We start from the raw sequence: 11,070 nt of genomic DNA, 5'->3' as shown, positions 1-11,070 counted from the left end.
GTTCCCTGAAATTGCGTTGTCCGGGTTGCTCGCGAGCGGGTGTTCCCTGGTTTCCGGTTTTCTTTCCTGTCGGAAGCACTGTCGTTAGCGAGTGGGGGAAGAATATGAAAGAAAGAAAGAAAAAAAAAAAAAAAAAAAAAGCTGCGCCGCCCGGGAATCGAACCCGGGTCGCAAGAATGGGAATCTTGCATGATACCACTACACCAGCGGCGCTGTTGGCACAAGGGCAGTCCACAAGCCCTAAGAGATTGTGACGCAGCGTTTGCGCGTAGAACAAAATGGCCTACGGGCTGGGGAGCGACCGGCCCCAGCGCCTCCCAGCCGGGTCCGCGTAAAGCGGGGCGCGGGAGGCTCCGGTGTCACTTCGTTCTCCCCCTAGCGCGAGAGCGAACGGAGCGGGACTAAGGGACGCGGGCGGGGGCCGCGATTGACGCTGGCGCCGCTCAGGGCTTTCCCGTGTCGCCGAGACGACCAGCGCCCGCCCCGGGGTCGCGGACGTCGTGAGGGGGTGGGTGACCCCCGAATCCAGCCGGATCCTCCCCTGTGCGGTCCGGGCGCGCTTCCCCGGCCGCTTCCCCGGGCCGCGTCCGCAGTGGGCTCGCTTCTCTCTGTGGCCGCGCGGGTTTGCACGAGAGCACCCCCCACCCCGACGTCCCGCCAGGGCTCGGGAGGTGACCCCGACCCCGGCTTTAGCCTGGGGTTGTCTTGGAGGGGCCGGGCTGTGGGTCGATCCGGCGGAGAGCGCGGGTTCGCCGCCCAGGGTGTCGCGCGGTCTGGGCTGGACAGGCCCCCGGGGCGAGGGGGTCACTCGGAACGGCAGCCCGAGGGCATCCTGCTCGCGACCACCCGTCCTTCCCTCGGCGATCCAGCTCCCAGCCCCGGGCCTCCGCCGCCCGGTTTGTCGGCTGCGCCAGGCGTTCTGTCCCCTTCCATGGCGGGGCCGAAAGGAGCAGCTGCGGGGGCCCCTGACCAGCCCTGGTGCGCCTCACCCGGCTTCACATCACCCAGGGGATTCGAGCAGCTTGGGGGCTGGTGGCCGAGGGCCCCGACGTGGGATTAGAAGGCTGGAGACCAAGCCCATCAGCCCCGAGCCCCCCAAGAACCCGAAATGAAGGGGTGCGGGAGCCTCCGGGCACGTGGGGGTGCCGGCAGGGGGCGGGTGGCCCCGGGGCAGGGGGCAGGGCCTGGAAGCTCCGAGCGCCTTTCGTATCCTCCTGCCTTCTGGGTGTCTTCCTTCGGCTGTTCCCTGGTCCTGTCCTTGACGATGAAGCGGTAACCGAGTAAGGTTACCCTGAGTTCTGTGAGCCGTTCTAGCAAACTGTGGCTGGACAAGGGGGTCTGGAACCCTGACTTACAGCTGGTGACAGACTGGACGTGGGGCGGTCTCCTGGGATCCAGCGGCAGCCTGGGGAGGGGGTCTGCACTCATACCCAGCTGCTAGGTCAGAATTGAGTTAAACTGTAGGACACCGGCATTTTCCTTTACACCAGGTGTTCTGTAAGAGGCAAGAAACCAGACTGACCAGTTTCCCTCCTTCCTCCTGATCCTATGGCCCAGCTTCAGAAGCAGCCAGAATGCCCAGCCGTGTCTTCCATTTAACAGCACTTGACCTTAGGTTGCTATCTGACGTAGGAAACACGTTAGGGTTCGAAGCCAACAGCCAAGAAAGAATCCTGAGACATCTCTGGTGCAAAAATGTTTTATTAAAGCACAGGAACAGGGAACCCGTGGGCAGAAAGATCCACACTGGGGTCATGATGAGTGGCCCATTGTATACTTTTTTTTTAAAAAAAGCTTTATTTGGTAGACAGGGGAGGGGGGAGCACAAGTGGGGGAATAGCAGGCAGAAGGAGGGAGAAGCTGACTCCCGGCCAGGCAGGCCCGATGCAGGGTTCAATCCCAGGACCCCAGGGTCATGACCTGAGCTGAAGGCAAAGGCTTAACCCACTGAGCCCCCTATTGCATACTTTCATGTTGGAAGGGGGTTATGGAGAGCATATAGAAGCAAGCTTTCCAGAACCTTGAGGGGGCTAGCTCTTGTCAGGAAAGGGTCATTTATTACTGTCTAATAAAACCTGAGTCATGAGACTCTTCAGGTGTGTGTCTCAGTGGGCCAGATGCTTGGGGGATGATTGCCAACATGTATCTCAGGAGTAGAGATAAAGGGAGTTTCTATCCAAGCACTAACCAGGCCTGACCCTGCTTAGCTTCGGAGATGAGACAAGAAGAGGGGGTTTCAAGGTGGTATGGCTGCAGACTAAAGGGAGTTTCCATAGGAATTTTTATATGTTAAAGTAGACTTAAGGAATCCTGGCGGTGGGGAGGGCAGTTCAGCTAGGAGTGCCTTTTGTCCTTAGCAAAGTGTCAACATCGAGGGCCGTTGAGGCCCTAGAGGAAGGTCACTGCCTGCTTCAAGGACTTGTCAATGGGCTGCAGGTAGTTAAGGAAATGTAATCATTTCTATGCTGCCTTTAAACCTCCCACATTTGTCCCCCTGGGATGGACACTGTGCGAGACACCCCCTTGTACTCCGTGGCCTATGCTGCAGGGTGTGTGTGTGAGAGTATGTGCACACACGTGTGAATGCCTGTGTATACACGTTTGAACACACATTTTCTGGAAAGTCGTGGTTGTGTGTCAGACTCCGGGAGAGTCCCGGACCCGCAGTGAATGCTGAACAGCGGACCCCTGGACATGTCTGTCCCCGTCCGTGGCCTATGCCTGGTGGGGCCTCCTAGGATTTTGTCTCCTGAGGCAGAGTCCAGTTCCTGGGCAGCCCTCTTGAGCTTGCCACCCGCCAGTATGGGCCACCTTTCGCGGTGAGCGCTTACGTGCACGATGCAATCTCTATTGCGTAGGAAGCCACAAGCAGACAGGAGACCCTGATAGGGTGCAGGCTTCCTCCCCAGCCCTTCGCCAGGCCCCAGGCACGTCCCTTCCTATCCCCTCAGACACCACCACTTGCGCTGATACATGGGCTTCCTAGAGCGGCTGTAACAAATGACCCCCAACTCCAAGGCTTCAAACAACAGATGTTTATCCCCCCATCCTTCTGGAGGCCAGAAGTCTGAGATAAAGACGGTCTGCCCCCCCAGAGGCCCTCCAGGAAGATGGTTTCTCACCGTTTCCAGCTGCCCAGGGGCTGTGGCCACTCTCCCTCCACCTTCACCTAATCTCTCCCTGGTGCCCACATGCTCTTCTCCTTCCTCCCACAGAGACACGTGACTGGATTTAGGGACCACCCCAATCCAGGATGACCTTATCTCGAAACCTTGCCAAACTTCTATCTGCAAAGACCTTTATTCCAAATAAGGTCACATTCTGAGGTTTCCAGGAGACGCAGCTTTTGGAGGACACCACTCAACCCCCTGCACTTAGGTCTGGGAATGGCCAAGCAATACCCGACACTGGGCAGTGGACACAGGAGCACCCACAGCGCCTTTCCGGAGGGGGCCTGCTGGTCGACCTGGCAGAAGCCCATCGTCCACTCTGCATTGGAGAGGGCAGAGGTTTCCGATGGAGAAAGTTTCTGAGAATGACTGAAAACTTTTTTCTCTTTCAGATAAAGTTTTAGTATTGTATTTAGAATCTTTGAAAGAAAACTACTATTTGCTTTTCTTACCACGAGTGGGGTCTGTGAGGTGAAGGCCTTATCTTACCCTGATAGCCACTTTTATCTGCGAGGGAATGAGGCTCCTTCGTCCCGCACCACTGGCTTGGGGACAGTTTCCCAACCTCCCCAACCACAGGGAAGGTGACCGCCCCTCTCTGCAGAGGCTTCCCAGCCGACCTACCTTCCAAGCAAGGTCAGTGAGGCTGGGGCCAGAACTCTGAGCTCCCCAGGTCCCCAGGTCCCATCCCCAACCCCTCCTGAGTGCCCTGGAGCAGTGAGGCTGGCAAGGCCCCTCTGGGGGAGACCAGCCCCCCAACAAGTGCAGAGAATTTCACTGCCTGCCCCCTACCACCTGGCCTTCCTCCTCCATCATCTACCCCGGAGGAACACTGGGCTCTCCATCCCGCCCCCCACCCGCCCCTCCCTGCTGCCCCTGCACCTTCTTCCCTCTCACCTGTCAGGATCATTTCTGCTCAGCCCTTCTCCCCAGAGCTTTGAGGCTTCTGGACCCAACCTTTGACCTCAAACAAGGCCTGTGGGCAGGGCTTGACGGTCAGGGCCTCCAAGCCTTGGTTTTCAGATGGCTTAAGCAAATGCTAGGCCTGTCCGCCCATTAGGAGGAGGAGGGGGCCTTGTCAGTGCAGGGCTGAGGAGTGTGCCCGAGGGAGGGACTTTCAGGGTCTGGGTCCACTTGGGGGCCCATGCTCCCCACACCAGGGCCTCGCTTCCTGTGTCAGGAACACAGCCCCCTCCCCCCAATGCGCTGTCTCCCCAGCATGTGAGTAAGCAGTGTGCTCAAGGCAGGGCAAGCCAGCACTGATGGTGTGTGGGACCATGCTGGCCTTGTCTCTGCTGTGGGGAGGGGGGACAAGGGACAGAGACTGCAAGGGAGGCTGGGCAGGGGCCCACTTGCCTTGGGAGGGAGGGGCATGCTCATGCCTGCAGGGACCCTGCCTCCGCTCTGAGGATCACAGGCCTGACCCAGGCCGGCTTGATTGCCGGGCCTTCGGAGGAGAAAGCTGGGGAGTGGGGGCCCCAGGGACCTAAGCTTCCCTAGGAGCACCTGAGCAGGCCTGGCTCCCTCCAGCAGTCACAACAGCATGGAGGCGGGCACAGCTGGGAAGGGACACTACAGAGCAGGTGGGGAGGGAGTTCCTCCTGCTGTCACTCCCCCACACACCCCAACATATGCTGCCCCCCACCCCTCTCAACGTTGTGCCCTCTGCCTGGGTGGAGAGGCTTCAGGTCTGCTCCCAAAGTGAGGTGTGGGGGACGCTTGAGGAAACCTCGTGGCGCTGCTAAGTCCTATTGCCTCTTGGAGCGGCAGCTCCCGGACAAGGCCCCGGTGCCTGCTGGATCCTGACATCCTCAAATATTTGTGGAGCACCGTGTGAGCCCTGCCATGTCCATACACGCCTCGGGGCAGATTCCAAGACAACTCTGCAGAGTCTTTTCTCTGGTGGGGGGATGCTAAGGGTTGAGCTCAGCCACAGGGAGGACAGGGGAGCCTTATGTGGAGCCCTCCAGGTGGGGAGGCCCACAGAACCCAGAGCGGGCAGCTTCCTCTCCCCTAGCCTTGAGCAGCCCAGCAGCTGGGAGAAAGGAGCACTTCTGTGGAATTCTCAGGAAGGAACCCTGGGGGTCGTTCCAGGCAGGCCGCCTGGATCATGCGGGTCAGGGAGGTAACTGCTCCCCTCCAATGAGGATGAAACAGGCAAACCGGGCATCCTCACACGCCCACCTTCTCTCTCCCTTCTCTCTCCGCAAGATCCCACCCCCACGCTGCTCCTCGACTGAATGGGGTCTCTGGTTCCTGGAGCTGGGGGTACACCTTGGCAAGGGAGGATCATCAGAGACCAGAGTGCACCCACTATTCCTGTCCCGTGGGGTGGAAAGGAGATTCCAGGGGAGCCAAGTTTCTGCCCAAACCCATTTCTGGTCTCTGGTCCTCAGTCCCAACACCCAGGCCAAGAATGACCCTCACGCTGGCCCGGGACCACCCAGGCACCTTGGCTGGAGCTCTCCACCGAGTGGGCACAGCTTTCCTTCCAGGGTCCACACAGAGCGCCCCCAGCGCCTGTCCACAGCCCCCGGCCCGCACCCCCGCCGCTCACCTGGCCGTCCGGCGGTGGAAGGCCGTCCTAGGCCCCAGGACGCTTCCTCTGCCTTGGCCTCGGGCCGTGTGGGGTGGGGCGCCCGTGGCCGCGCGCCGCGGATAGCCTCCTCACCCGCCCGGAGCGCCGCCTCCGCCGCGTGCCCCGAGGCCGGCCGGGACGCGCGGGCCCTTTAAGGGCCGGGGGCGTGTAGCGGCCCGCCCCCTCCCCGCCGTGCCCGGCTGCCCGTTAAAGGGGCCGCGCCCTGGGCCCCCGCCGAGTGCGAGCCCGGGCGGAGGGCAGGGTAGGGCGTGCGTCCCGGGGAGCGCGCGGGCGGCCGGGCCCTCCGCACCATGTACACCATCACCAAGGGGCCCAGCAAGCTGGTCGCGCAGCGCCGCACAGGTGCGCGGGGCGCGGGGCGGGCAGGGCCGGGGGGAGGGTCCGCGCAGTGACGGCCCGGGCGCGGCGGCGGCTGACGCGCCCCGTACCCGCAGGTCCCTCGCAGCAGCAGGTGGAGAGCCGGCTCGGCGAGCTCCTGAAATGCCGGCAGCCCGCGCCGCCGACCCCAGCGCCCCCGCGGGCGCAGCCGCCGGGACCCTGGCCCCTGTCGAGGTGAGACGCTCGGGCCGGGCGGCGGCCGCGGGACGGCGAGGTTGACCTTGGGGAAGGTTCACGGAGACCCGGCCGCGTGCTCGGGGCGGGGGCGGGGCGGGGCGTGTGACCCCGCCCGCGTGGGCGGCTCCGACCTTCGCGCCTCAGCCCTCGGCGCCTCCGCCTCTGCGCCTCACCTGGCACCTGGCGGGGTCGAAGGGGGCCGGGCCGGATGCACACGAACCCCTCGCCCTCTCTGGCCCCGTGGGACCGTGGCGGAGCCCGAGTGGGGAGGAAGCGGACCAGCTCCGGGATCGCAGGAGCTCCACGCGGCTGACTCAGATGCCCCGGGCGACCTTGGGCGGTGAGGCCAAGGTTTGAGGCGAGCTGCCCAGGAAGGCGGGAGCAAAATATCCTAGGGTGCGGGCCCTCGAGGCCTCCTGGCTCCGGCCCGGCCCGGCAGGAGACTGCCAGCCCCGTCCCTGCAGAGCGGGCTGGGGGAGAAAGTACACGTGGTTCCCTCTGGCCCTACCAGGCCCCTGCTCTCTGTTGCCCTTCACCCCAGACACCCTGGCTGGGGACTGGAGGCCTCCCACAGATGCTCAGGCCTTGCCCGAACCTGCAGTTCCTGCCTTTCCTGACCAGCTCTTCCGCCAGTGCCCACCGCCTGCCCCACAGGAATTTGTGTCCTGGCCCATTTGGCCTCCACATGACCTTGACCAGGAGGTCGGATTCCCCCTATGCCCCAGAGCCCTTTCACTTTTTTGTGTCAGCTCTGGACCTTGGGTTTCGTTTATTCTGTGCGTTTTCTGGATCCAGGGCTTTCTTCCAAGCCCACAAAGGCCTGAGGCTTTCTGGGCTAGGCTGTGGGTAGGCACCACAGAGAAACAGGGTGGCTGGCTCAGAGCCCCCCCCCACCTGAGGCAGCTCTAAGGGTGCAGGTGATGGGGGCCTGGCAGGAGGGGGCAACCTGTGGGGGTGTTTCTGGGCTGAGGCCCTTCCCTGCGGGGGGAAGGGGGCTTCTGCTGGGGCCACGTTGACATTTTGAGGCTGCTTCCTAGTGATGGAAACATTCTGGGCTAACCACCGATGTGTCCTGGGGAGGCCGGTAAGCAGGCAGGGCCTTGGGGGCCAGTTCCCGGGACCCAGGCTGTGTTAGAATATTGCCCTGTGACCTCAGCTTTGGTCCTCACAGCCGCCTTACTGCCCAGAGGAGTAAACAAGGTGTACGTGTGTAGCTGCGACTGGTCACCCAGGCAGAGGACCTGGGGGCCGAGTGGTGCCGGGCACCCGGACCCTCTCACCTGGAGAAGCGTGTCACAGTCCCATTGCAGATGAAATCAGGGTACACCTGTGGCAAGGTCGGGGAGTGGTGTGGAGGGAGTTGGGAAAGACGGCAGAGTCCTTACCATACCCCCAGGCCTCACCTTTGCACTTAGCTGGCCCTCAGCCAGTTGGGCACATCCCAGCCTGCTGGGTCAGGAGGGTGCGGACCAGCCTGGCCAGAGGGAGTGCAACACTCGGCCTGCCTCAGAGCTGCACGGCACAGGGTTGGGGGGTTCTGCTGTGTGCCCCGGGGTGGCAGGCTGGCCCCCCTACCCCCTGAGGTCACTCCCTCTGTCAGAGCTGCCCCTTCCTAGTCCCCGTGGCCTTGAAATGACCCAGCTGGGAGGCCAGTGCTACCCATGAGCCATCCCTGCACCCTCTCCTGAACCTTCTGAGGGGGCCGCCTCTGAAAGAGCTCCACTTGCTTTTCTGTCCGTCCTTCCCTGTTTTTTTCTCTGTACTGCCTTTTTATTATCCGGCATCCCTCACCCTGCCTTGCCCATGAAACGGGGGGGATGTCTGGGCCACGGCCACATCCTCCACGCCTGGGGTGCCTTGCATGCGGCCAGTGGCTGACCTGCTGATTCTCCAGGCTGGGGTCCCGGCCCTCCATGGGGCAGTGCCTCTGAGCAGCTCTCACTCCCATTGTGAGACAGACAGCAGAGGACAGGGAAGGTGACATCCGTGGGTGGGAAGAAGATAACGGGGCACCCGGTGACACCCCAGAAGGTCACGCGAGGAGGTCAGGGAGGTGGCCTGGGTTACTGAATCGTGGGCTTTGAGGTCAGGCAGCTGTGCAGTTATGTTCTGGAACTAGCAAGTGCCCATTTGCAGGGTATGAGTTTGGGTGGATCACTTCCCTCTGGAGCCCAGTGCCCAGGGCTGGAAGTAGGGTTGGCAAGGACTGTGAGGACGCCTATGTGAGTTGAGCAGGGACACCAGGGCCGGCCTGTGGGGCGGTGTCCTCAGGAGCAGGTACAACACGTGCACAGCAAGTGCACCCACGCCAGCGCCCTTTTCCCCAGAGGGCCTTTGCAGCACCTTACGTAACAAACTCTAGCAGGGTTGGGGGTGGGTCAGGTGGGTGCCTGCCTCCTAGCACTGTGCTCAGCCCTGGGCAGGCCACTGCTTTGGTCCCCGGGGGCCACAGCCCATGGCTGCAATTCCCTTTCCGGTTTTCCTACTTCGCTGACCAGCCTCCACTTTCCTGGAGTCTGCAGGCTGGTGGGGGTGGGGGTGGCAGGCGAGGGGCTGTCCAGGTTGAGGGAAAACCTTCATAGGTTCTGGTTGGTGCAGCTGAGGCCTGGGAGGAGCCCTGCCCCTGCTACAGTTTCTTCGCTGGCCTGGAGCTGGCGGGACCGGTGCCCCTCAAGACACTCCTCTTTATTTTAGTGCCCCTCTCAGCCAAGGAGGACCCCCGAGCGGCGGTGGGGCACCTGAGCCCAGGAAGGCGAGCAGGCCGGCGGGACCGCGAGTGCCTGGCGGAGTGGCACGTGCAGCCCAGGACTCCCGGCTCCCACCTCCTGCTGTAGGTGCGGGCCCCGCTCCCTCCACAGCCCCATTCAGGGCTTTGTGTGTGCAGGGCTAGGCCAGCTGCTGCCAGCAAGGGCAGCCCATCCATGCCCTGGGCCCTGCTGATCACTGAGCGGGACAGGCCCAGTGGCTCCCTGGATATCCCATGCCTATCAGGCTGAGCTCCAGCGCCTGGGGGCCATCTCCTCCCCCAGCATCCCCACCCCCATGGGCAAGAGTGTTACCTGTCTGGGACCTGCACAGCTGGGCTGGAGTTGAAGTCACAACTTGTTCACTCAGTGCTCTTTGGCCAGAACATCACTTAGGGCTCATCCCCATGGAGCCTGGGACAGCCAGGAAGAGGGAAGGGCCAAGATGGGCTGTTTCTTGTTTGGGTCCTTTCTCTCACACGGGACAGTGGTGAGATGGAGAAGCTTCTGTGGGGGGAGAAGACGGCCGAGAATTACGCCTGGCCAGTTGTGGCTGGGTCGGAGTGATGTGGTGTAGCTTAGGTCCGAACATGGGTTGCTGGAGACCCGACTGGTCCTGGGGAGGTGGGATGCAGGTGGCAGTAGGGGTGCCCCGAGAGACCCCTGGAGGAGTTCCTGTCTGCCTTGAGCACGGAGCCCTATTGGGGGTCTGGGACACAGGACTGGGGACTGCAGGTGTGACTTGAGCTGCTGGGAGCTTGGGCCTGCAGGAGAGAGGCCTCCTCTGCCCCCACTACAGCACAGAGCTACCCTGAAGGTCAAGGAAGTGCCCAGGCTGAGCCTGGCCTGGGGGTGGTGGGTGTGGCCTGCTGCTGCTCCTGGAGCTTTGCCGGGTGTCACCTTAGGGCTTGGGACAGTTGCTGACCGGCTCCTCCCCCCTCTACAGTCCGGGGCCAAGGCTTGTGTTCAATCGGGTGAATGGCCGGCGGCCCCCTGCCACATCTCCATCCCTTGAGGGAACCCAAGAGACCTATACGCTGGCCCATGAGGAAAACGTCCGGTTTGTTTCTGAAGGTAGTGTCAAGGCTGGAGGGTGAGGCCTGGGCCCATGTTCCTCCTGCCCACTGTGACCTGATTTAAAGTACCTAGAGGGCTGGGCTCTTCCTAGACTGTCTCTCCCTGTTCGTCCTGTGACTGTCTGGTGGGCTCCCCATTCCCATTCTTGGCTGGGGTCCAGGGTGGCCACCAAGCCCTGGGTGGGAGACAGGATGCCAGGGGCCTGGTTCAGCCTGACTGCCCTCTCCCCACAGCTTGGCAGCAAGTGGAGCAGCAGCTGGGCAGTGGCCCAGCTGGCGCTAGTGGGCCTAGGCCTGTGCAGTACGTGGAGAAGAACCCCAACCCCCGGCTGCAGAGTGAGCCCTCCCCTGCTCTCAGGGAGTCCCCTCCACTCCCTCCAACCCTGACCTGGGCCCTGCTGGGTTCTAGCCCTAGGGGATTGGGGAGGGCACTTGAATTTGACCTGCTTTCTTCCTAGTGCTTGCTGCATTTGGGTGTGGGGGAGGAGCTTGTGGTCAGTTCTGAGGGAGAGACACTGACTGATCTGGGAGGCAGCTTCACTGCTCAGTCTTCTTTTCTGCCCACAGACTTCGTGCCCATTGACCTGGACGAGTGGTGGGCGCAGCAGTTCCTGGCCAGAATCACAAACTGCTCCTAGCTGCCTTGGAAGGAGTGTCCGGCCCTGCCCCGTGGTGGACCTCGTGCCCCCCCGCCAGGAGAGGACGTCGGAGCCCCTCACCCTGAGTCTGGCCAGGAACCGTCCACACCTGAAGTGCCAGCATTTGGACTTTTGCACCTGGTGACCCCTTGGACCAGCTGTCCTGTGCTGCCAAGGGCCAGGAGCTGAATCTGTCTGACCTCAGTCCTGCTCACTGTGCCCAGGGTCCAGCCCCTGGGGCTGGCAGGGAGGAGCTCCAGGCTAATAAATTTGAGAAATTGCCCTTTT

General features: G+C 62.2%; 1 protein-coding gene and 1 non-coding gene across 7 annotated transcripts; one reads left to right on the top strand and one right to left on the bottom strand.

The window, feature by feature from the left end:
* Positions 1–142: 142 nt before the first annotated feature.
* On the bottom strand, positions 143–213 carry TRNAG-CCC. The gene has a single exon. It is a non-coding gene; the product is annotated as a tRNA-Gly (tRNA).
* A 5,670-nt stretch (positions 214–5,883) lies between these two features.
* On the top strand, positions 5,884–11,064 carry MCRIP2 (MAPK regulated corepressor interacting protein 2). Of its 6 annotated transcripts, none has more exons than XM_045072294.1 (6): positions 5,898–6,111; positions 6,204–6,321; positions 9,019–9,154; positions 9,974–10,142; positions 10,379–10,445; positions 10,712–10,872. In XM_045072294.1, exons 1-6 carry the CDS (start codon positions 6,060–6,062, stop codon positions 10,725–10,727), a joined length of 558 nt encoding a protein of 185 aa, XP_044928229.1. In that variant the 5' UTR covers positions 5,898–6,059; the 3' UTR covers positions 10,728–10,872. The 6 variants fall into 6 exon arrangements, with proteins under 6 accessions (XP_044928233.1, XP_044928230.1, XP_044928229.1 ...); XM_045072293.1 differs by having other exon boundaries at positions 5,918–6,111; positions 10,379–10,480; positions 10,712–11,064; XM_045072295.1 differs by lacking the exon at positions 10,379–10,445 and having other exon boundaries at positions 5,893–6,111; positions 10,712–11,064.
* The last annotated feature ends 6 nt before the right edge of the window (positions 11,065–11,070 follow it).

This window comes from Mustela putorius, unplaced genomic scaffold, assembly GCF_011764305.1.
Source record: "Mustela putorius furo isolate JIRA1106 unplaced genomic scaffold, ASM1176430v1.1 tig00004007_pilon_pilon_pilon, whole genome shotgun sequence".
NCBI classification, from domain to species: Eukaryota; Metazoa; Chordata; class Mammalia; order Carnivora; family Mustelidae; genus Mustela; species Mustela putorius.
Note: the sequence above shows the minus strand (reverse complement) of the source record. Positions and strands in the feature narration are given on the sequence as shown.

What these genes read in the sequence shown, in the direction of transcription:
- MCRIP2 (XM_045072293.1), top strand. Translation starts at nt 6,060, where the DNA reads ATGTACACCATCACCAAGGGGCCCAGCAAGCTGGTCGCGCAGCGCCGC. An exon ending in GGTCGCGCAGCGCCGCACAG is followed by an intron (nt 6,112 to 6,203) that starts GTGCGCGGGGCG and finishes CCGTACCCGCAG; the next exon opens with GTCCCTCGCAGCAGCAGGTG. An exon ending in GGACCCTGGCCCCTGTCGAG is followed by an intron (nt 6,322 to 9,018) that starts GTGAGACGCTCG and finishes TCTTTATTTTAG; the next exon opens with TGCCCCTCTCAGCCAAGGAG.